Source organism: Ochotona princeps, chromosome 6 (genome assembly GCF_030435755.1).
Source record: "Ochotona princeps isolate mOchPri1 chromosome 6, mOchPri1.hap1, whole genome shotgun sequence".
NCBI classification, from domain to species: domain Eukaryota; kingdom Metazoa; phylum Chordata; class Mammalia; order Lagomorpha; family Ochotonidae; genus Ochotona; species Ochotona princeps.
Window position 1 is genome coordinate 29,440,400 of NC_080837.1, and position 24,989 is coordinate 29,465,388.

The 24,989-nt window shown below is 46.3% G+C and overlaps 1 protein-coding gene across 2 annotated transcripts in view; it reads left to right on the forward strand.

Moving 5' to 3' along the window:
- USP50 (ubiquitin specific peptidase 50) overlaps positions 1 to 24,989 on the forward strand; it is a 48,979-nt gene that overhangs the window by 13,264 nt on the left and 10,726 nt on the right. For both annotated transcript variants that reach the window (XM_012928301.2, XM_012928298.2), the window contains exon 6: positions 1,342 to 1,474. In XM_012928301.2, the coding sequence (XP_012783755.1) occupies positions 1,342 to 1,474 (133 nt within the window). The remainder of the gene's footprint in view (positions 1 to 1,341; positions 1,475 to 24,989) is intronic.

The following is a 24,989-nucleotide window of genomic DNA, read 5'->3' on the forward strand; positions in this document are numbered from 1 at the left end:
GGTCTGTCTATGGGCAGCTGCGTGCACTCAGGGACCATAAAGCCAACACACAGACTCCTTGTGCTGCCTTAAAAGGCTTTGGCATGCTCCTGTATAACTGGGCTCTTCTGCTACCCTGAGCTCCTGGAATTGTAGAGCTGGTAATCTTCCTTTGAGTGTTGCCTTTTTTTCAAACTGCCCCATGCTGTAAATAGCCCTTTGAACTAGGCAATTCTCACTTAGCATCGTGTTTTTGGAGATTCCTCCACGTGGCTGCACATTTAAATGCTCCCTTGCTTTTTGTTACTCTGTATTATTCCTTTCTATGAAAGTACTGTAACTGTCTGTCCACTCACCAACTGAGGGGTATTTGAGTTACTCCTAGTTTGCTGCAGGGGTGGGGAGCGCAGCTAAGCGGCTTCTGCAAGCACTTGGATCTAGGTTTCTGTGTAATTGTAAAGTCTTCATTTCTGTTGCGGAGTCACATGACACCCCCTTAGTTTTTCTGAACAGGTTTATTTCCAGCAAAAAGCTAGCTCACCTGATAATAACCCTGCCTCAGACCCAAAGTACCACATGACTCTGATCTGAGCCCAGATTGGGTCATTTCTGGTCTGGAACAGTTAAGAGGAAGAAGATTCTCACAAAGTTTTCTCACTAAAACCTCAGAGTGGGACGAAGAGACGCAAGACAGCCTGACACCCAGGCTTACCCGTGCCAGTGAGGGTGAGCGGGTTCAGCTGGCGCCGGTTCCTCAGGTGCTCCTCCGGGCTTGCTGAATCCCTAGGCCGGGCCTTGCTGGGCCCCTTTGTTTCCCCCCTCTGCTCAGGGAAGCTGCACCTTCAGCTTGAAGGCCCAGACCCCTTGGCTTTCTCCAGTTTGTTTTGGTGTGGGTTTGTGTGGTAAATACATGTTAATAAGAAAAAGGAATGCATGTGGAGATCTGTATCAAATGTTGCCAAGAAATTCTATTTGGGGCCAGCACTGGGGGACAGCGGGCTATGCCACAAGCTGCACACCACCACATCTGAGCACTGGGTCAAGTCCCAGCTTCTCCACCTTTAATCAATGGCTTCTGACTAATGTAGCAGGTGGTGTGCCAATCACACGGGCCACCTGTGTGGGAGACCTGGCTGAAGTTCCAGGCTCCTGACTGGCCTGGTCCGGCACTGGCTGTTGGAGTCATTTTGGGAGTGAACCAGTGGATAGAAGATCTTTCTCACTGTGCCTTTCAGATACATTTTTTGTTTAGAAAAAAAAAAAGAAGCAATCCTATTTGTACTTGAAATTTGTCAAGGTATGTAGACTTCATTCCAAGGGGTTCGCAAGCTTACTTTGTATTTCACACACCTGTTGTTCCAGGTTTGACATTCAGGGTACATTGAAGCGGAAACTGAGAACAGACATTCATTACCCGCTCACCAACTTGGACCTCACTCCGTACATCTGTCCAGTTTTCCGGAAGCATCCTAAATACAACCTCTGTGCAGTGGTGGTGAGTACAATACTGAAACTGCTGAAAGTGTGGTAATTTTAAAGAAAGTTCTAGAATTACCTGCCTGAATCACCCCTACTCCTGTCTCTTCCTGACTTCTCTTACATACCTTTTAAAAATGAAGTACAGAACCTGGGATCTGCCTGTGACACCTAGAGCTGTAGGGCAGGGAAAATGTGGAAGGTCCTAGTCCCTGCCTCCTCATTTGTTCCTGCTCTCACTGGGAATTGCAGTTCTGGGCTCATTTGTGAGTAGTGCTTCTGGAGGCAGTGGAAGTCAGTGCCAATAGTTTTATGTTGCCTCATATGAGACATTGTGTGACCAGAGCCCAGAAACACCAGGTAAGTAGTGGTCACAAGACTCAGGCATGTATACAGCCACTCTTAGGAAAACTCACTTTGGCTTCAAGGCAGCTGTGTTCATTGGGGGGCCCCTGAAGGAAAGAAAGGAAGGAGTGTGACTCGGGCCCAGTCATCAGGATTGAGCCATCCTCAAGTTGCTAGGCTTCCTCTGGCTTGGGGAGTTGGAGTGTGTGTTTGGAATGTGCTTGGCTCTTGGATCTGGACTGGAGGTCAGCTTGTGTCTTTCTCGGAGTGGCCGGGGCTCCCAGCAGAACACTGCAGAGGCTGCTGAGCCGCTGAGGTCTGATCTGCCTGTGCACCGCATTGTTCCACTGATGTATGTTCCTCTCAGACGTTCTTCCCACTGGTCTTTCTCCTTAGCATCCCTCTGAGCCGTAACTACAAACTTACGAAAAAGGATGGCTTTTCTCCCCCTTAAGCTCTGATATTATTCTTGTTTGAGGTTTATCTCGTTCTCACTGCTTGGGGGATCTATGGTTGGCCTCTCTATCACATTGAACACAGACTCTAATTGGAATTCCAGATAGGACAGCAATGGCCTCTTGTGTTTTCTTATTTTAGCTTCATTATAAGTATTTCTGCTTGATAACAATTCAAATAACAAAAAAGCTGAGTTTAAATTAAAAATGAAGTTTTTCTTCATTGTGAAAAAAAAAAACCCACACATGTATGTGAGTGAGTCCTTTTGGTATTGAACTGATCATTCATTATTTGAGGGACCAGAAGTTGGTTTTGAAACAGGAATCTCTTTCGCCAAAGGCATCTCTGAAATGATGCTAAGTGGCCTTTGGAAATCACCCTAGGGTGTGGTCCGAGCAAGAACCAGGCCATGCGTGTGGTCCGTGGTCCGAGCAAGAGCCAGGCCATGTGTGTGGTCCGTGGTCCCAGCAAGAACCAGGCCATGCGTGTGCTGCCTGTTGGCCTAAGGGCCCATCCCAGATGCACTCCAAGCATGTGGTATTTTTCTTTTTCCTGTGTTTGTGTAAGGTGAGTGCATTCCCTATATTGAAGAGCATGGTGATCCTACTTGCCCACCCTCCTACCTGCCCACAGTCTCATCCTCCCACCTCCTGCCTTATTGGTTCGTTTAAAAAAAAATTTTGACAATGACATGCTTTCAGTTCACTTCCCAATAACGAGCTTAACCCTCCAATAGGTAGGAAAGTCAACTCGTAGCAAATAGAAAACAACCACTGTTCTGCAAGTGGACAAAGACTATAAGCCATCACCACATCTCGAATTATCAGTTTTGCTCATGTCAGACATGTGTTTGACAAGATCCCCATATGACAGGTTGGCGTGCGGAGGACTGAGAAGGATTTATCCAGAAGCAGAGGGGAGGATACCTTGGCACTATTCTTAAGAGACTGATTCAGCCTTGGAGTGAAGCTCCAAGGGTTCACTGCTCTATAAAACAGGTTGTTTATCTGACAAACTAGTTGGATTCTACAAACATGTATAGAGTTTGGGTACCAAACAGCTAAGCATGTAACTCCAACCAGCGCTCTCATATGGGATTCTAGTATCACAGTGTCTTAGCCCACTATACCTCAATGCCTGCCTCCAAAGTGTCATTATTGTCTTTTAGTAACAGCCATTCTAACAGGTATATGGTGATATCTAGTGGTTTTAATGTCCATTTCTGTAAAGCTTTGTAATGAGCATTTTCAATGAACTTGTTGGGTGTTTGTATGTCTTGTTTTGAAAAATGTGTACTCAGAATATTTACTCACTTTCTTTTTAAAGATTTTTAAAAATTTTCTTTGAAAGGCAGAGTTAGGAGGGGGAGAGAGGGAGGATGAGTGAGAGATCGCTTCCATTTGCTTGTTTACTCCCCAAATGGCTGCAGTGGCCAGGGCTGGGCCAAGCTGAAGCCAGGAGCCTGGAGCTTCATCTGGGTCTCGCCTGTGGGTTCAGGGGCCCAAGCACTTGAGTTGGCACTCACATGGCAGGCTGGCATTGCAAGTGGAGGCTCTGTGCACTATGCCATAGATCTGTTCTCCCATTTTCATTTTCAGTATTATGTTCATTTTTAGTAATCAAGTGAACTTTTGTTGGCCAAACATAATTAACAGATTCTTGTCCATGGGTTAACTGGCTTATTTGCTTTTTTCCCTATAAAGTTGTTTGTATTCCTTATATGTTTTTTATATTGACTCCTTATGTTTATGGTTTGAAAGTATTTTCTTCCATTCTGTGTCTGTTTTTTCTTTACTGTGCAAAAAGTTTGAGGGTTTTTTTTCTTTTGATTTGATACAATCGGACTTGTTCATTTTGCTTTTACCTGTGTTTCTGAGGTCATAGTCAAGATTGTTGCCCAGACCAGTAAGGCTTTTCCTGTGTTTTCTAGTTGTAGTTTCATAGTTTGAGGAGTTATGTTTAAATATTTACCCAATTTGGAGTTAATATTTAAATGTGCTATGGGGTAAATAACCAATTTCATTCTTGTTCTATATAGCTTTTCTACACTAGACTGTTCTTGACAGCTTTGTTAAAATCACTTGACCTCAGGCACAAGTCTGTCTCGGGACTTTGTCCTGTTACATTAGTCAGTGTACCTGTTTGTATTCTAGTGCCATACTGTTTGGATTACAATAGCTTTGTACTGTTAAGTTATGGATACATTCGGCTTTGGTTAATTTTACCTGAAATTATTCTTTTCTGTTTGGGATCTTTGTGTTTCCACACAAATTTAATGATTGCTTTTATATTTTTGTGAAAGATTTTACTGGGGTTTTGATAAAGATTGCATTGAATCTATAATTACTTTGACAAATGTGCAAATTTTGACAGTTGCAAATCTTCTAATCTGTAAACAGAATATCTTTCTGTTTATATTTTTCTCCATTTATTTCATCTTTTGTATGAAGGTCTTTCACTTTCTTGTTTCAATCTATACCTAAAGAGTTTTTTGGTTTTTGTTGTGTGAGGTTTAAAATTTCCCATTTGTATAGTTTACTGTTAATATATAAAAGTGCTAGATTTTTGTGTTTTGGTTTTGTATCCTATAACTGCAGATTTTAGAAGTACCAAGAGTTTTATTTTTTTAAGATTTATCTCTTTTTATTGGACAGTCAGATATATAGAGAGAAGGAGAGACAGAGAGGAAGATATTTCATCCAGTGATTCACTCTCCAAGTGGCATCAACAGCTGGAGCTGAGCCAATCCAAAGCCAGGAGCCAGGAGCTTCCTCCAGGTCTCCCACGTGGGTACAGGATCCCAAGGCTTTGGGCCGTCCTCGACTACTTTCCCAGGCCACAAGCAGGGAGCTGGGTGGGAAGCAGGGCTGTTAGGATTAGAACTGGCACCGATATGGGATCCCAGCACATGCAAGGCAAGGAGTTGAACCACTAGGCTATCGTTCCAGACTCATTTTTTAAAATAGACTCTGGTGTTGGTTAAGCTGCTGGTTGGTTCACTTCTCTTTATAACTCTTTCAAATAAATAAATAAATAGCCCTTTTTCCAAATTTTATTAAAGTTATTTTTGTTCTGTCCCTTAGAGGCAAACTTCCAGTGTTTCACTGTGGAACGTGATATAGCTGTTGATTTGTATGTGGCTTATATTGTGTTTAGGAACATTCCCTTTTGTTTCTAACAGGCTGAGAGATTTTTAAAAATAGATTTTATCAAATGCCTTTTTCATGTCTATTGCAATTCTCCCATGGTTGTGTCATTTGTTCTGTGGTGTATCACATTTATTGATTTGATGTGTTCCACGCTCCTTGTTCCAGGAATACATCCTGCTTGAGCATGGTGAGTGGGTCTTTCAGTGTGTTGTACGATTACCTGATAGTGTTTTGTTGAGGATCTTTGTGTCAATCAAGGACAGTTCCTTGGAGTTTTCTTTTCTTGTGGTATCCTTCTTTGACTTTGATTTCAGCATAATGCTGGCCTCAAACAAAGAGTTTGGAAGTATTCCATCTTATTTTCTGGAAGGGTTTGAGAAGGATTAGAATTAGTTCCGAAACTTGTGGTAGAATTCAGCCATAAAGTCATGTGGGCCTGGGATTGACTGTGATGGAAGTTTAAAAATTGGTGATTCAGTCTCCTTAGTAGTTACAGATCTACTTATGGTTCAGTCTAGATGGACTGTATATTGGTGTACATTCATCCTTCCAGATTATTCCAGTTGTTGACATATAATTACTCCTAGCACTTCCTTGGAATTCTTTGTATTTTGCTGCTATCAGTTGCAAGTTGTAAAGTTATTTTCACTTATTACTCGAGTCTTCTATTTTCAAAGTGTAGCTAATGGTTTATTTTTTAGATGTTTTAGTGGCTTTTGATTTTTTAATCTGTATTTCATTTACTTCTATTCTGAACTTTGTTTTTTAAGAAATCTTTTTTCTAAGATTTAATTATTTTTTTTAAAGATTTATTTTATTTTTATTACAAAGTCAGATATACTGAGAGGAGGCGAGATAGAGAGGAAGTAGAGCTGCCGGGATTAGAACCAGCGGCCATATGGGATCAAGGCGAGGACCTTAGTCACTAGGCCACGCTGCCGAGCCCAAGATTTAATTATTTTTAGTAGAAAGTCAGGTATACAGAGGAGGAGAGACTGAGAGGAAGATGTTCTGTCCGTTGACTCACTCCCCAAGTGGCCGCAAGGGCCAGAGCTGCGCTGATCCAAAGCGAGGAGCCAGAAGCTTCATCTAGGTCTCCCACTTGGGTGCAGGATCCCAAGGTTTTGGGCAATTCTCAGAAGCAGGGCAGGCAGACCATCCTTTGTGGCATCCCAGGCCATAAGCAGGAAGCTGGATGGGAAGTGGGGTCACTGGAAGTAGAACCGGTGCCCACATGAGATCCCGGTCCATGCAAGGCAAGGATTTTAGCCACTAGGCTATCATTCCAGGCCCTGTTAAGCTCAAATTAGTGGAAATAAGAACTAAACTTTTTTAAAAAAATTATAGTAATAGAGTAAGATTTCTTCTTTAATATAGGGATTTATTTCTGTGATTTCTCTCAGAGCTGTTTTTGGCATGTGCCATTTTTTGTGTAGTGTTAACATTTATCTTGAGATGTTGTTAGATTTCCTTTGGGATTTCTTCTTTGACCCCCTTCCCATCGGAGCACCTGGGCTGGAGGCCCAGGAATGGCTAGCATGTCGTTTAATTCCATGAATTTTCCCTGATTTCTCCTGACACTTAATTCCATCTTTCTTTTTTATAAGATTCATTGTTTTTGTTTTTTTTTTTTCATTATTGGAAAGCCAGATATACAGAGAGGAGGAGAGACAGAGAGGAAGATCTTCCATCCGATGTTTCACTCCCCAAGTGAGCCGCAACGGGCGGGTGCGTGCCAATCCGAAGCCGGGAACCTGGAACCTCTTCCACGTCTCCCACGTGGGTGCAGGGTCCCAAAGCTTTGGGCCGTCCTCGACTGCTTTCCCAGGCCACAAGCAGGGAGCTGGATGGGAAGTGGAGCTGCCGAGATTAGAACCGGCGTGCACATGGGATCCCGGGGCTTTCAAGGCAAGGACTTTAGCCGCTAGTCCACGCCGCGGGGCCCGATTCATTGGTTTTTGTTTGAGATGCAGATTTATGGAGAGGAGGAGAGAGCTTCTGTCCACTGGTTCACTTTCCAAGTGGCTGCAATGGCAAGAGCTTTTCCGGTCCGAAGCCAGGAGCCAGGAGCTCCTTCTGAGTCTCTCACGTGGGTGCAGGGTCCCAAGGCTTTGGGCCGTCCTCTGTGGATTCCCAGGCCACAAGCAGGGAGCTGGTTTGGAAGTGGAGCAGCCAGGACTTTAACTGGACCTGGAGGTTGAGGATTAGCTTACTGAGCTACCGTGCCAGCTCCAACTGGTTTTTACCTACATGTCACTATGATTAGAAAACATACTTGATTTGCCTTCCACTGATTTTTAAAAATTTTTAAGTCTTCCTCAGTGACCAAGCATGTGATTTGCCCAGGACAATGTTACATGTGCTTGAGAGGAATGTGTGTTCTCTTGCTCTTGCACGGAATGTTTTATATTGACACATGTCTATTAGATTGTCAGCAACACCAGCATCGCTACCATGTACCCTGAGCCGAGCGGAGGGACTAGGGTTACAAAAAAGACAATACACAGTGGGTCATTCTTGTAAAGAGAATGCCGTTTATTTGAAATTGGCCTACCTCTTTTATAGTCTGCCTAGTTTCTCCCAGTATTTTCCCAATACTCAAGCAACAGAGAAATATCTTGCATCCACTGATTCACTTCCCAGGTGTCTGCAATGGCTGGTCCTGTGCAGATTTGAAGCCAAGGGCCAGGAGCTCTTCTGGGTCTCCCACGTGGGTTCAGGGTCCCAAGGCTTTGTGCCATCCTTGACTGCTTTCCCAGGCCACAAGCAAGGAGCTGGATGGGAAGTGGGGCCGCCAAGATTAGAACCGGCGCCCATATAGGATCCCGGTGCTTTCAAGGCGAGAAATTTAGCCACTAGGCATGGTGCAGGGCCTAATTTGTTTTTTTCTTCTACAGATGTATTTACTTTGATTTGAAAGGCAAAGTTATATATAGAGAAAGACTCCATCTGCTGATTTACTCACCAAATGGCTGCATAGGCTGGGGCTAGGCCAGGCCAAGACCAGAAGCTTCTTCCCTTGTGTGTTCCAGGGGCCAGGGACTTGGGCCATCATCTGCTGTTTGCCCAGGTACACTAGCAGGGAGCTGGATCAGAAGCAGAGCAGGCAGGACTTGAACCAGCACTCGTATGGACACTTGTGCCGTAGATGGAGGCTTAGCCTGCTACACCATGGTGCCAGCTCCTGTATTTACTAGATGTTTTTTGGTATTTCTTTTTTATTTGGTTATATTTGAAAAGCAGAGAAACAGAGATCTTCTACCTGCTCGTACACTGCTCAAAATGCCTTCCAAGAACTGGGAATGGTCCAGGCTGAAATCATGAGCTGGGAATTCAGTCTGTGTCTCCCACATGGGTGCAGGGGCCCAAGGACTGGAGAGATCCTCCCTGCTGCTCTCATGGGCAGAAGCAGGGAACTGGATTGCAGGTGGAGCAACTGAGACATGAGTGCCCATATGGAATTCCTGCGTGGCGAACAGTGGCTTCCCTTTTTCTACCACAAGCTGACCACTTTATTCAACAAACCCCAAATAATTGTCTTATATAATTACTGCTGCAGTATTTGATATATATATGTATGTTTGTGTATGTAGTATGTACGCACATATGTATTTGCAATTGTATCATTTAGATGAATTGATACTTAGCTAGTAACTTTTTTCATCTCTTTTAAAAAAGACTTATTGGGGCTCAGCGCGGTGACCTAGCAGCTAAAGTCCTCACCTTGCATGCGCTGGGATCCCATGTGGGAACCAGTTCTAATCTTGGCAGCCCTGCTTCCCATCAGGCTCCCTGCTTGTGGCCTGGGAAAGCAGTTGAGGATGGCCCAAAGCCTTGGGACCTTGTACTTGTGTGGGAGACCTGAAAGAGGCTCTTGGCTCCTGGCTTCAGATCAGTTCAGCTCCAGTTGTTGCAGCCACTTGGGGAGTGAATCACTGGATGGAAGATCTTCTCTGTCTCTCCTCCTGTCTATGTATATATACCTGACTTTCCAATAAAAATGAAATAAAGCTTAAAATAAATAATGTGAGATATTTGTAAAAAATTTTTTGTTAATTTGTATTGGAAAGGCAGATTTTTACAGCTAGAAGGACAGAGAGAAAGATCTTCCATGTACTGGTTCACTCCCCAAGTGGCCACAACAGCTGGAACTGAGCACATGTGAAACCAGAAGGATGGAACTTCTTCCGAGTCTCCCACATGGGTACGGTATCCAAGGCTTTGGGCCCTCCTTAGCTGCTTTCCCAGCCACAAGCAGGGAGCTGGATGGGAAGTGGAGCAGCTGGGACATGAATTGGTACCCATATGAGATGCCAGTTCTTGCAGGCAGAGAATTAGCCAATTGAGTCATCACCCCAGTCCCCTTTGTCTTGTGTTGTAGTTTTAACGTTTGTTGTGTTTGATGTTAATGTAGTTATCTTTGCTGTCTTTGGCATCCATTTTCAGTGTGCGTGTGTCCTCACTCATGATGGGAGTCTCACAGCAACACAGATGAGTCTCTTCTTTTTCTTTCTTTTTTTTTCTTTTTCAACCCATCCAGTCTCAGTGTTTTTACGGTCCCTGCATGTTTTGTGGGGGGCTCAGAGGCAGAGTGAATTAGCTGCCATTCTTACGTTCACTCCCCAAAGGCCCACAGTGGTCTGCACTGCCAGAAGGCTGTCCACGTGGCCCTGGGGGCGGGGACCCAGCTGTGGGAGGCAGCGCAGCCCCAGCTGTGGGAGGCAGCGCACTGCCTTTGGACCTGGGCAAGCCAGAATTGGGAAGGAATGACCCTGGTCCCGGAAGCCACGCCTCTACTGTGAGAGTCAGGCGTCACAAGGAACGTTTTGTTTTGTTTTGTGTATTTATTTAGTTGAAAGGTAGTTGCAGAGAGAGAGATCCATCTCAACCGCTCGTTCACTTCCCAGAGGGCCCCAACGGGCAGGGGTAGGCCAAGGCCAAGTGCCAGGGCTCCAGTGCACCATGCACCATTCAGGTCTCCTGTGGGAGGACAGGCACCCAAGGATTTGGGTTGCTTTGTGCTTAAACAGCATCTTAACTTGAGTTTTAACTACCAGGTCCAGTGCCTACCCCAAATTCTTGCATCTGTTGATTGGGAAGTTTAAATGATTTACGGTTGAGGTAGTTGTTGCTAGGTAGCAGTTTGTCAGTGCAGTTGGGTAATGTCTTCTGGATCCGCTGTGTCCTGGTCTTTCTTGCTGTCTTCCTGTGTGGTTTGATGACTTTCTGGCATACTATGCTTTTAAAGAAATAAAGAATTCAACAATTTTATTTTTATTGGAAAGGCAGGTTTAGAGAGAAAAGAAGACAGATAAAGATCTGCCTTCAGATTCACTCCCCAAATGGCTGCAGTGGCTGCAACCGAGTTGATCTGAAGCCAGGGGCCCGGAGCCTCTTTTGTGTCTCCCACGCAGGTGCAGGGTCCCAAGGCTTTGGGCCATCCTCAACTGCTTTCCCAGGCCACAGGCAGGGAGCTGGATGGGAAGCAGAGCTGCTATGATGCGAACAGGTGCCCATATGGAATGTCAGTGCATTCAGGGTGAGGATTTAGATATTAAGCTATTGGGCCCGGCGGCGTGGCCTAGCAGCTCAAGTCCTCACCTTGAAAGCCCCGGGATCCCATATGGGCGCCGGTTCTATTCCCGGAAGCTCCACTTCCCATCCAGCTCCCTGCTTGTGGCCTGGGAAAGCAGTGGAGGACGGCCCAATGCTTTCGGACCCTGCACCCGCGTGGGAGACCTGGAAGAGGTTCCTGGTTCCCGGCTTTGGATCGGCGCACACCAGCCCGTTGTGGCTCACTTAGGGAGTGAATCATCGGACGGAGGATCTTCCTCTCTGTCTCTCCTCCTCTCTGTATATCTGGCTGTAATAAAATGAATAAATCTTTAAAAAAAAAGATGTTAAGCTATTGCACTGGACCCAAAACTTGGTTTCTTTTAAAGGCCTGACTGAATTAAAAATTCACAACTACAGTTGCCTGTTATGTCTTACAGTAACTTTCAACAGACATTTTAATTTAATTGAAACAAGAGTTTTCTCTCATTGAAGAAATTCTTTATAACATTTTTTTAAAGATTTATTTTGTTTTTATTGGAAAGTCAGATATACATAGAGGAGGAAAGACAGGAAGATCTTCCATCCAGTGATTCACTCCCCAAGTGAGCACCACAGCTGTGCTGTGCTGATCCAAAGCCAGGAGCCAGGAGCTTCCTCCAGGTCTCCCACATGGGTACAGGATCCTAAAGCATTGGGCCATCCTCGACTGCTTTCCCAGGCCACAAGCAGGGAGTTGGATGGGAAGTGGAGCTGCCGGGATTAGAACTGGCGCCCATATGGGATCCTGGTGCGTTCAAGGCAAGGACTTAAGCCTCTAGGCCATGTCGCCAGGCCCTAAAACATTCTGAAGTTAAAAAATAATTCTTTTGTTTTGCATGTCTGATAAAACTATAGCATAAGGTGGGGATTCAGTTCACTTTCGCCTTATGAAAAGCCCAGTGGATAATATCCTCTCTGCCTCCGTGATTTGTAATGCGGCTTTGTCTGTGCTGTGTGTCTGTGGGTCATTCTCTTCACCTTTGGGCTAATTCCAAGCTATCTTGATGACCGTTATTCTGAAATTTTTATATAGGACGTAATTCTTCCTCTAATCATTAGTGAATTTGTATTCTATTCTTCAATAGTTTGTTGATTATTCTTGGCTCATGTCAAGGTCCATTTTAAAAAAGCACCTCTTGTCTTTTCATTGTGTCTGACCCTAACTTGCAGCCATTTTGGATCTATCTCTCTCTCTCTCTCTCTCTGCCCCTCCCTTCTGCTTCCCTCCTTTTCCAAAAAAAAAAAAAAAAAAAAAAAAAAAGCAGCTTTTAAAATTTTTAACCATTAATGGCTGATGCATACAAATGTTTCACCATTTTTTTTTAAGATTTATTTTTTTATCGCAAAGGCAGATTGACAGAGAGGAGAGACAGAAAGATCCTTTGTCCACCAATTCACTCCCCAAGCGGCCGCAAAGGCCATAGCTGAGCTGAGCCGAAGCCAGGAACCAGGAGCTTCTTTCAGGTCTCCCACGCAGGTGCAGGGTCCCAAGGCTTTGGGCCGTCCTCGACTGCTTTCCCAGGCCACAAGCAGGGAGCTGGAAGGGAAGTGGTTAGGCCAGGACATGAAGCGGTGCCCATTTGAGATGCCAGCACGGGCAGCCAGAGGATTAGCTAATTGAGCCATTGTGCCAGACCCCATTTTTGTCTTTCAAGATAATTTGTTCACAGCTCTTCTTGCAAATCTCAGGGTTTTTTCTGTCCAATTATTTCTCATCTCACTGCTCTTGAGACCTTCATATGCAGTGAGGAGCGCCAATGGCAGGAATATCCTCATTCTAAATCAGAAAAGCAACAGGACTTCAGTGACTTTCTTCTCTGGTTCTACGGCGTTTCTGTGTGTTTTAAAGGGTGCTGGATTTTATTAATATTTTCCCTCAACAGTGCTGCCTGAACTAAGTTTTAAAAATCTGTAAATACTGTTGATTATAGATGCAGACTTTTTGATTTTTCACTCTTTTGCATTGCTGGTTTAAATGTACTTTAATTAATGATCACAGGTACATGTTACTGACCTTGGTTTACTGTGTTTCAAGCTTTTTGCATCTACTTGAATGAGTGAGGTGTGCTTTTGTGTTTTTCTGCGTAACACTCTTTTGCATATTTTTGACTAGCAGGATTGAATTAACCTTAACAAATGAACTGGAGGAGTTTATCTAATGTAGAAGTGTGTGCGTAAGTTATTCTGTGGTGCAGTTTCTTGAAGACTTGACAGAATTCACCTGTAAACCCATCTGGTCTGATGTTTCCTTTGAGAGAAGATTTTATTTGATTTAGATTTAGTTTTCTTTAATTGAAACACAAAGGGTGGAGGGAGAGGGACACTGGGAATACACGGATCAGTTATATTTCATCCTGTCATTCACTCCCCCAAATGGCCACAATAGTCAAGCCCCGTCAGCCCAAACCCAGGGACCAGAAACTCTCCTGGCCTCCCATATGTGTGCAGGGGCTCCAGCACTGGGTCCATCCTCTGCTGCCTTCCCAGGCACAATAGAAGTTAAATAGTAGCAGGGCAGCTGGAAGGCAAACCAGCCCTTTGTTGTTGGGACGCTGCCATCCCAAGGTGCAACTTAACCCCCTGCACTACAGTGCTGGCCCATTGGGGTAGTTGGGTCCCCTAAGGGTAAACTTAACTTCTTTAATGTCTGTAATCCCATTGAGGATGTACACAAGGTCTCATCAGAAAAGTTTGTGGAATATGAAAATGAAAGATAATTTCATATGAGAAAAGATTTTATGGCAGGAGAGAGTGTGTGCCCCCATCTTCTACCTCCCAGGTGTCTGTAGTAGCTGGGAGCTGATGCTGGGGGTCAGGAACTCCATGAAGTTTCTAATGTCGGTAGCAGGAACACAGCTGCTTAGTTCCTTAAATCAGCAGCTGGAGCTGGGACTCAGAGTCGAGCATCCTGACTTGGGACGTCATCTCCTAACTGGTATAATAACCATTAGGCCAAAATCCCGCTCTAACTTTTAATTTATGGTTAACATCTAATATTTGCACTTAAATGTTCTGTCTATCTATCTATCCATTTTTTTTTTTTTATTAAGAGGCAGAGACAGCAAAAGTTCCCATTTAATGGATGACTTTCCAAAGGACTGCCATAGACTGGGGTAAGCTGTATCTAGAGCCAGGAGCCAAAAGCCAGGAACTCAGCCCAGGTCTCCCACATGGGTGGCAGGGACCCAACTACTTGAGTCTTCAGCTGTTCCCTCCCTGGGCCTGCATTCTCAGGAGACTGGCATTGTGAGCCACGGCTGGTTATCACAACTGGGAACTATGAGATGCAAAGCATAGGTCTTTTAGCTGGTGTTGTGATTGTTCGGCCAGCAGCCTGCCCCACGCATTGTTGTTTTTTTGCATTCTATATGTTCTTTATTTCCTCATAAGCATTTAAAAACCACATTCAGAAAATGTAATTTTCCTGAGTGTTTCAAGAGAAATGACATGTATTTAAAATGCTATGCTTGCTATGGTTTCTTTTTTTCCCATTTTTAAATTTTATTTCTGACAATCTTTACATAGTTGATTAGGGCAAAAAGGTTCAAGGGCTACAGGAAAGTGGGTAAGACTATTATTTCCACATTTTTTTCTGTATCTGGGGTAAAGGGAGAGATTAAGGGAGAAGCCCCACCCAGTCTCCCACCCATCCCAGGTCCCCGATGTGGGGCATGCTCTGAGGGTCTTGCTCAAGTGATTTTGATAGTTCAACAGTTATGAGTGGCTGCCAGCGCACCATTCCAAGCATGATGAGGTCACTGAGCAATCCTCTGATTGACATAGTCCATCTTAGAGTCTCCGTTTGCCCAGTTTTTCACTGCCAACTTATGGCTGGGGTAGTTAATTGATTTGTTCTGTCCTCTGCCTTTTCATGGTTAGGTATCTGAGTCTGGCAGTTCAATTGAGGGGATCCCTAAGGAAACTTTGTCTGAGGTATTCCCAGACCAGATTCTTGTGTGTACTTGGCAAGTACAGGGCTTGGTACAGTCCATCACCCCAATCAGCTGGTGGTTGCAATTGCTGGGTCGGTTCTGTTTCCAGCCCTGTCTTCCACCTGAACCAGTGGTTGTTCAGTCCAGCCTGATTCTGCCCAGCACAAACTCAGCCCTCACATAAACCAGTGGGAGCTGCAGCCTAGTCAGAGCGACCCACAGTAACTCCCACCAGGCCCGCCCTCTGCGCTGGTTCCCATGCTTGCGTTATGTGCAGCAAACTAGTCCATTCTGTCCCACATCCCATTCAACTCTCATACATGTCAGTGGGCGTTCAAGCCTAGTTCAACCCGACCAGCTCCACTATCCACTCCGCACAGCATTTAAAGGAGTTTGGTATATCAGTCTTTTTTTTTTTTTAAGATTTTATTTTTATTTCAAAGTCAGATATACAGAGAGGAGGAGAGACAGAGAGGAAGATCTTCCGTCCGATGATTCACTCCCCAAGTGAGCCACAACGGGCTGGTGTGCGCCGATCCGAAGCCAGGAACCAGGAACCTCTTCCAGGTCTCCCACACGGGTGCAGTGTCCCAATGCATTGGGCCGTCCTCGACTGCTTTCCCAGGCCACAAGCAGGGAGCTGGATGGGAAGTGTAGCTGCCAGGATTAGAACTGGCGCCCATATGGGATCCCGGGGCGTTCAAGGCGAGGACTTTAGCTGCTAGGCCACGCCGCCTGGCCCAGGTATATCAATCTTATCCATGAAGATCATCTAGTCCCTCTCCTCCAACCTACCAGGTCTCATTACCCTCACTTACCTTCAAAGGAAAAGTTACTGTGTCGGTGGGAATCTCAAGGATTGATTCACATCCCAGAAGCACAGTGGGCTCAACATGGAGCTACCTAAGCAGCAATTCTAAGCCCCAAAACCTCAGAGCTGGCCACTGGGCGGCCAGCAGGCAAAGCATGGTGCCAAATGGTACGCAGTGGCTGGAATCAGGGCTCCAGGCATGAGACTGCCCTGGCCTGGCACACAGCAGCAGCCAGCAGGCTGCTGAAAGTTTTAAACCCCAGACCCCAAGGTCTGCCCAGCTCTCCAGACATCCCCCTTCGGTGTACTCTGAAGGCAGCAGCCTCTGGAGCTCTGCCCCATGCATTTGTAATGTAGTATAATACAATATGTCGTCTTCACTGATCTGTGTGTCATTTCTATGCCAGTATCAAACTAGATTACTACATCTTTGTAATGTGCCTTAAAATCAGATAGCATTATCGTTCTAGGTTTGTTCTTTTTGTTCAAGATTGCTTTAGCTATGTGGGGTCTTTTCATTGTTTTCTAGGAATTTTAGGATTGCTTTTGAATACCATTAGTACTTGGATGGGATCTCATCAAATACACAAATCACTTTTGGTTGTAGGGACAGTTTAATAGTATTGTTCCAGTATAAGAACACAGGAAGTTTCTCCACTCTTTTCTGTGCATCATTCTAATTATTTTGTTAGAGTGTTGTAAGGTTCATTGTAGAGGTCATTCATGGACAAATGTTTCAAGGGATTTTATATTTTGTTAAGATTTGTTTATTTTTATTGCAAAGTTAGATATACAGATAGGAGGAGAGACAGAGAGGAAGATCTTCCATCTAATGAATCACTCCTCAAGTGACCACAATGGCTGATGCTGTGCCGATCCAAAGCCAGGAGCCAGGAACCTCCTCCAGGTCTCTCACGCGGGTGCAGGGTCCCAAGGCTTTGGGTCATCCTTGACTGCTTTCCCAGGCCACAAGCAGGGAGCTGGATGGGAAGTGGAGCTTCTGTGATTAGAACCAACACCCATATGGGATCCCGGCACGTGTTCAAGGCCAGGACCTTAGCCATTGTGCTATCGCTCCAGGCCCAGATTTTATATTTTGTAAGCTATTTGGAATGAAATTGTGCTTATAATTCTCAGCAAATTAATCATTACTATGTAAAAATGCTGCTGGTTGGCCTGGCATGGTAGCCTAGCTGCTAAAGTCCTCACATTGCATGCACCGGGATCCCATATGGGCACCTGTTTATGTCCTGGCCAGTCCACTTCCCACCCAGCTCCCTGCCTGTGGCCTGGGAAAGCAGTCGAGGACGGCCCAAAGCCTTGGGACCCTGCACCTGCGTGGAGACCCAGAAGACATTCCTGGCTCCTGGCTTCAGATGGACTCAGCTCTGGCTGTTGCAGCCTCTTGGGGAGTGAACTAGCAATGGACAATCTTTCTCTCTGTCTCTCTGTAAATATGACTTGCCAATAAAAATAAATATAAATCAATCTTTTAAAAACTACTGCTGGCTAGATATTTGGAGTAGCACTCACATCACCCTTCGGGATAACTGCACTTCTATTTGCAGTGCCCGGGTTCAAGTCCCAGCTATACTGCTAATTCCAACTTCCTGCTCACGTGCACCACGGGCGGCAGCGGGTGATGAGTCTGAGTCTCTGGCACAGCATGGGAGGCCTGGGTTGAGTTCCTGGTTCCTGACTGATTGGGATCTGAGAGTGAACCATCAGAGGGTAGCTCCACCTGCCTGTCTGCCTCTCCAAAAAATCCAAGCTTAAGTAAAGGCTGCTACTGTGTGTGCTGATTTTATATCTTCCAGCTTTCCTGAATTCATTTATCAGTTCTAGTAATACTTTGGAATTGTAGGTTTTCTTTATATAGAATCCTATCATCTGCAGAGAAAACTTTGAATACCTCCTATTGGCATGCCTTTTCTTTTCTTTTTTTTTTTTTTAAAAAAAAGATTACAAAGTCAGATACAGAGAGGAGGAGAGACAGAGAGGAAGATCTTCTGTCCGATGATTCACTCCCCAAGTGAGTGCCACGGCCAGTGCTGTGCCGATCCAGAGCCAGGAACCAGGAAGCTCTTGCTGGTCTCTCACGCAGGTGCAGAGCCAGGAACCTAAAAACCTGTTCCAGGTCTCCCACACGCGGGTGCAGGGTCCCAATGCATTGGGCTGTCCTCGACTGCTTTCCCAGGCCACAAGCAGGGAGCTGGATGGGAAGTGGAGCTGCCAGGATTAGAACCGGCGCCCATATGGGATTCTGGGGCGTTCAAGGCGAGGACTGCCAGGCCCATGCCTTTTCTTTCTTTATCGTTCTTGGTCATTCCAGCTACAACTTTGGTACTATATTAAATAATATTGATTAGAGTAGTCGTCGTTGGGTCTGGCGTGATAGCCTGGTAGCTAAATCCTTCTGCATCCACCAGGAACCCATAGGGGCACCAGTTTGTACCCTGGCTGCTCCACTTCCCATCCCTGTTGCCTGGAAAGGCAGCAGAGAATGGCCCAAAGCCTTGGAATCCGGCACCCATTTGGGAGACCCTGATGAAGAACCTGGCTTTGGATCAGCTCAGCTCTGACTGATGAGGCCACCTAACCAGCAGATGGAAGATCTTCCTCTGTCTCTCCTTCTCTCTGTATATCTGCCTTTCCAATAAAAAAAAAAAGTCCTCGTCTGATTCCAGATCTGTAGAGATAATACCCTGAGGTTTTCTCTGTTCGATATGGTGTTGACTATGGGTTTGCAAAACATCATCTGCATGTGTTGTGTTCTTTTTTTTTTTTTTTATTTGCTTGAAATGGAGAACTCATTTTCTGGTACACTCCCCCAAATGTTCACAATAGCCACAGCTAGCTTGGATCCAACCGGAGCTAAGGCACTGTCCGAGTCTTCCATCTATGTGGAAGGAACCGAATCGTTTGCGATACCACTGCTGTGTCCCAGGCTCTGTCCTGGCAAACGCTGGGTCAGGGGAAGAGCCAGGGTCGCACCCAGCGCTCCAGTGTGTGTGCGATGCCTGGCAGCACACGTGCTCCGGCCTAGTCTGCGCACCCACTTTGTTCATTATCTAATCGTGAGATAATTTTATCAAGTGCCGTTTCTGAGTCTATGGGAATGATCATTTCATCTTTAATTCTGTTGTGATGTGTTGTGCTTATTGCTTTGCATATGCAGAACCATCCCGGTGTGAATGCTCTTTTTGGGTGAGCAATATGATTTGATGGTAATTTTTTGAGTTTTTTTCAACTATGTTCATCAGGGATATTGGCTACTGGTTTCTTTTTATGTTGTACCTTTGTCTGGTTTTGGTGTTAAGGTGGTATTAACCTCATAGGGTGAGTTTGAAAGGATTTCTTCCCCTTTCATAGTTTGGAATGGTGTTGGGTTGGGGAACTAGTGTTGTGGAACAGTGGGTTAAATTGCCACCTGTGACTCTGGCATCCCATATCTGGTGCCAGTTCATGTCCTGGCCACTCTGCTTCTGATCCAGCTTGCTGTTAATACACATGGGAATGTAGTGGACCCTGCCACCCACACCAGAGATCAGGATGCAGTTCCTGGCTTCTTGCTCAGCCTGACCCATTAAAAAAATGGGCCTGTTGCCTTAGCCTAATGGCTAAAGTCCTTGCCTTGCATGCGCCAGGATCCCATATGGGCACCAGTTTGTATCCTGGCTGCTCCATTTCCCACCCAGCTTCCAGCCTGTGGCCTGGGAAAGCAGTCAAGGACGGCCCAAAGTCTTGGGACCCTGCACCTGCATGGGAGACTCAGAGGAGGCTCCTGGCTCCCGGTTCCTGGCTTTGGATTGGCTCAGCTCTGACTTTGCGGCTGCTTAGGGAGTAAATCAGCAAACAGAATATCTTCCTCTCTGTCTCTGCTCCTCTCTGTATATCTGACTTTCAAATAAAGAAAGAAACAAATCTTTAAAAAAAATACAAACAGAAAAACCCAGTTGACTAGAATTCCAGAGTGATGACATGTGGTCCTTGGCTTTTCCTTTTTTGGGAGATTTTTATTACTAATCCAATCTCATTTCTTGTTATTGTTCAGATGTTCTAATGTCTTCATCATCCTATCATGGTAGATTATCTGTATCCAGAAATGTATTCATTTTTAAATTTTTTTAAAGATTTATTTATTTTATTAGAAAGTCAGATATACAAAGAGGAGGAGAGACAGGAAGATCCTCTGTCCGATGACTCACTCCTGAAGTGAGTGCAATGGCTGGTGCTGCGCCGATCCGGAGCCAGGAGCCAAGAGCCAGGAGCCAGGAGCCTCCTCCAGGTCTCCCATGCAGGTGCAAGGTCCCAAGGCCTTGGGCCATCCTCGACGGCCCTCCCAGGCCACAAGCAGGGAGCTGGATGAGAAGTGGAGCTGCCGGGATTAGAACCGGCGGCCATATGGGATCCCGGGGCGTTCAAGGCGAGGACTTGAGCTGCTAGGCCACTGCGTCGGGCCCATTTTTTACATGTTTTCCAGTTATTGGCATACACTTGTCTAGGATAGTCTCTAATGCTAGTTATATTATTTGCTTTTTCATCTCCGATCTTGATATTTTCTTTTCAGTCTTTTTTTTTTTTCAACCTTTAAGAGGTTTTTTTCCTTTTTTTTTTTTTAAATAGTCTTACTTAGTTGATTAGGGTACAGAGGTCAAGGGCTACAGGAAAGTGGGTAATACCATTGTTTCCACACTAATATCATCCTTTTCCCCCCTGTATCTGGGGTTAGGGGAGAAACAAAGGGAAAAGCCCCACCCAACCTCCCACCCATCCCAGGTCCCTAATGTGAGGCGAGCTCCAAGGGTCCTGCTCAAGCAGTTTTGATAGTTCAACAGGTCGAATTGCTGCCAATCTCACCATTCCAAGCACTATGAAATCTCTTCAGAATCCACTGGCTGACAGTCTCTTCATTGTTGGGGTTCTGAGATGAGCAGTTGAGTTGGAGCAATCTCCAAAGAAACTTCGTCTGAGGTGATCCCAGACCTGATTCTTGTGTGTGCTTGCCAGTACAGGGTCAGGCACAGTCCTTTGTCCCAATCAGCTTATGCACATGCTGGTGGTTGCAATTGCTGGGTCAGTTCTGTTTCCAGCCCTGTCTTCCACATGAACCGATGGGTGTTGTAGTCCAGCCCGCTCCTGCCCACTACATACTCGGCCCTCACGCAAACCAGTGGGAGCTGCATCCTAGTTGGGGTGACTCCCCATAACCCCCACCAGGCCTGCCCCCTACCCTAGTTTCCGTGCTTGCCAGTATGTACCACAGACTAGTCCAGTCTGTCCCACATCCCATTTAGCTCTCACGTGTCAATGGGCATTGAAGCCTAGCTCAACCCAACCAACCCTACTACCCAGCCCACAAAATTGGCGGGTGCCTTTCTGTCTAGCCCCCCCCTGCCCCGTCCCTGTCCTGGTTTTTGTGCTTTCCAGTGGGAGTGGTAACCCAAGAGGGAGGAGCCCACCATCTCCCTCCTAGTCCACTCCCACTCCCGGATTATGCACTGTCCAGGTGGTTCTGGAGTTTAACTTGACAGATTAAGCCCCCAGTGCCAGCCTGTGCCAACTGATGCTGCAGCAAGGCCCAACCAAGCCTCACCCACTCTATGCTTGCACCAGTCAGAGCAGTCAGCCCAACCTGGTCTTTCACTGATCTAGCTCACATGAGGCCCACAGGTGTTGTAGCCCTGCCTAGTCTGGTCTGCCCTCATCCCAACTCACGCTCTCCAGTGGGAGTGGCTGTCCAGCAGGGGAGCGTACATTCCCTCTGCCAGCTCTGCCCCTCCCTTCCTGGGTTCTCACGTGTGCTGTTTGGGCGCTGTGGCCAAATCTGGTACAGCCGACTTCACCTTGGCAATCTGTAATGTGCACTGGTATGTGTTGTGACCAATCCTGACTCAGTCCACACTCTGTTCTGGTGCTCGAATTCACCAGCTGCTGATGTGAACGGGTTCAGCCTGGTCTGCCCCCCACCTATGCCATATGTATGCCGATGGGTATCTTTCTCTGGCCTGGTCTGGGTTGCTCCCTATTGTGGTTCTTGTGTCACCTACAGGGACTGTGGGTTTTTTTTTTTAAAGATTTATTTATTTTATTACAGAGTCAGATATACAGAGAGGAGGAGAGACAGACAGGAAGATCTTCCGTCCAATGATCACTCCCCAAGTGAGCTCAACGGCCGGTGCTATGCCGATCTGAAGCCAGGAACCAGGAACTTCTTCCGGGTCTCCCGCGCAGGTGCAGGGTCCCAAAGCTTTGGGCCGTCCTCAACTGCTTTCCCAGGCCACAAGCAGGGAGCTGGATGGGAAGTGGAGCTTCCGGGATTAGAACCGGCACCCATATGAGATCCTGGTGCGTTCAAGGCAAGGACTTTAGCTGTTAGGCCATGTCGCCGGGCCCTGGGGACTGTGTTCTGACAGAGGTGTTTCCCAAGCTCCTCCATCAGAACCTCTCCCTGTGCCAGATCTTGCGCATACTGGTGGGTCCATGGGCCAGCCCTCTTTGCTGGCCTTCAGTCCATTCCAGTTCTTACTGTTGGATGTTCCAGCCCAGCCGAGGCTTGTCCATACCCAGACACGGCTCACACATGGCTCAGTAGGGGCAGAGACCCAGCTCAGTCCATCCTACATCTACCCAGGTTCTTCAGAGCACCAGATGGTGCTGGAGTCTGGCCCAACTCCGTGTGCCCAGGGAGATTGCAGCCATATAGACCAGAGAGCGGACCCCACTCCAGCCCCCGCACCCTCCCAGGCGAATCCCAACGCAGCAAGGGTGTACTCTCACAGCTTCCCAACTGAGTCTATTCCCAGCCCTAGATTATGCGCATGCCAGTTGTTGCTCTGACCCAGTTGGATTAGCCCCTCACCTGTCTCAGCCTTTGCCTTCAATGCTGTGGCCTAGTATCCCTGGCTCATGCAGACCAGTCAGTGTAAGAGCCTAGTTCAGCATGACATGTGTCCCATCCTGATTTCTGTTCTTCCTTGTGAGCTAAGGTTTGCTTGGACCTGCCCAGTCCACCCCTTTCCAGTTGCAGCTCAGCACACCCCACATCCTATTTTAGGATGCACGTTCGGGTGTTGCTGCCTTGACCTGCCCAGCCTGCTATCGTTTCCTTTACCTATAAGTGATAGCAGGTGCCATGGTCACTCCTAGCTCAGCCCATTGGCACCCCACCTTGTGAGCTAACCTGCAGGACTTGAATTTCCACAGGGTTAGGCCCACACTTCCCCCATAGATTCTACCCCTGGACCTAGTTCTCTCGCAAGCTGGTTAGTGTCTTGACCACCCAGTTAGGTACTGGTACCTAGCCCTGCCAGAGAGGCTCCCAGCCATAGCTTTGCTGTGGACTGGTGGGTGACATCAGTGATGCTCTGTATTAACAGCCTATATCAGGATTCCTAATTGGGTTGGTGAATCAGTCTGGCCCAAATAGATCTTATGGACACTCCCCTCCAAACCATCAGGTGTTAGTACCCACGCTTGCCCAAAAGTTTCGTGACCCCATTACTGGGAGTCACCCAGAATTCATCTCTCACCTACACTAACACTGGCCTTATTCATGGGTGTCCCTAGGCAGCAACTGCATATCCTAAAAACCCCAGAGTCCGCCGCTAGGCAGCCAGCAGGCAGAACCCAAAGCCTAGGATTCAGTCACTGCCTTTCGGCAGTGGCTTTGGCCTGAGTCCCCAGCAGTGGTTCCAGCCTGGCTGGGGCACCCCCAACAGCCGCCCCTTTGTAGTCTTACTAAATTCTCACACTTTAAACACCACGCTGTTTATTGAATTTTTAAATGTATTTAATGATTTGGAAGTCTGAGTTTCAGAGTGAGAAGCAGATCTCTTCTGTCTGCTGGTCCACTGCACAGATGGGCCACAGCAGGGCTGGCCAGGCCCAAAGCAGGAACTGCGAGCTTCTTTCAGCTTTCCCACCGAGGAGCAGGAGCCCAAGCTCTTGGGTCAATCTGCTGCTGCTTTATCTAGGACATTAGCAGGGAAGTGGATTGCAAGTAAAGCAGCTCGGACATGAACTGGCACCCATATGAGATGCTGGGGTTGCAAGTGGTGGCTTTGCTCACTATCAGACTGGCCCCTGTTTCATTGATTTTGAAAGAAAGAGTGAAAGGGGAAGAGACAGCGAGACATTCTATTGTCTGGTTCACTCTGTGAATGGCCGCGGAGGCTAGGATAGGCCAAGTTAAAAGCCAGGAGCCAAGAACTCCTACATGGGTGACAGGGGTCTAATGTTTGAGCCATCACCCACTGCTTTTTCAGGCACATGAGCAGGCAGCTGGATTGGAAGTAGAGCTACCAGGTCAGCTGTTGCCACAGGTGGTAGCTTAACCTGATGCTGGCATTTTATTGATCTTTTTAATGTTTTTTGTTTGTTTACCTGATCTTTCACTTATTTCTGCTCTGGTATTTTTAAAATTTTCTCCTAATAACTTTAGGATTTTCCTTTTTCTAAGCCATTAAGATCTATCATTAGGTTATTAGATAACTTTCTTTGTTTTAGCTGTAGGTATTTACTGCTCTAAAGTTCTCTCAGTACCATTTTTGCTGTATTCCTTAGTTTATATGTTGTGTTTCCATTTCCATTTGCTTCAAGGAATGTTCTCCATTTTCTTTCTCCCTCTTTGTTTTTGTTTGTTTGTTAAAGATTTATTTCTTTGAAAGAGTTACAGTGAGAGGGAAAAGACAGAGATCTTCCATCTGCTGGTTCACTTCACAAAGACCACGGTGGCTGGAGCTGAGCCAGTCTCAATCTAGGAGCTTCTTCTGGGTCTTGTGTGTGTGCAGGGGCCCAAGGACTGGACCCATCCTTGGCTGCACTGGATGTGGGGGAGCTAGGCCTTGAGCTGACGCTCATATGGAATGCTAGTGCCACAGACGGTGATCTTACTAGCTGTGCCATAGTACCAACCCCCACCTCCTCTGTCCCTTCAGTGACCACTGTTCAGTCAAAAACGGCTGCTTGGCCTCCATGTTATTTGTGTTAATTCTTTCTTAACTTTTATTTTTGATGATGTTACATAGTTGATCAGGGTGGGAAGGATTAAGGTTCAGGGATAAGTGGGTTTCCAAATTTTCCCCTACTTCTTCTGTATCTGTGGAATGGGGAGAGACGAGTGGAGAAGCCACACCCAGCCTCCCAACTGCCTCAGTACCCTGGATGGGGAATGGTCACCCAATATCATATGATCTCCAAGGGTTTTGCTCAAGTGGCCTCACTGGTTCTGAAATGCTGTCAATC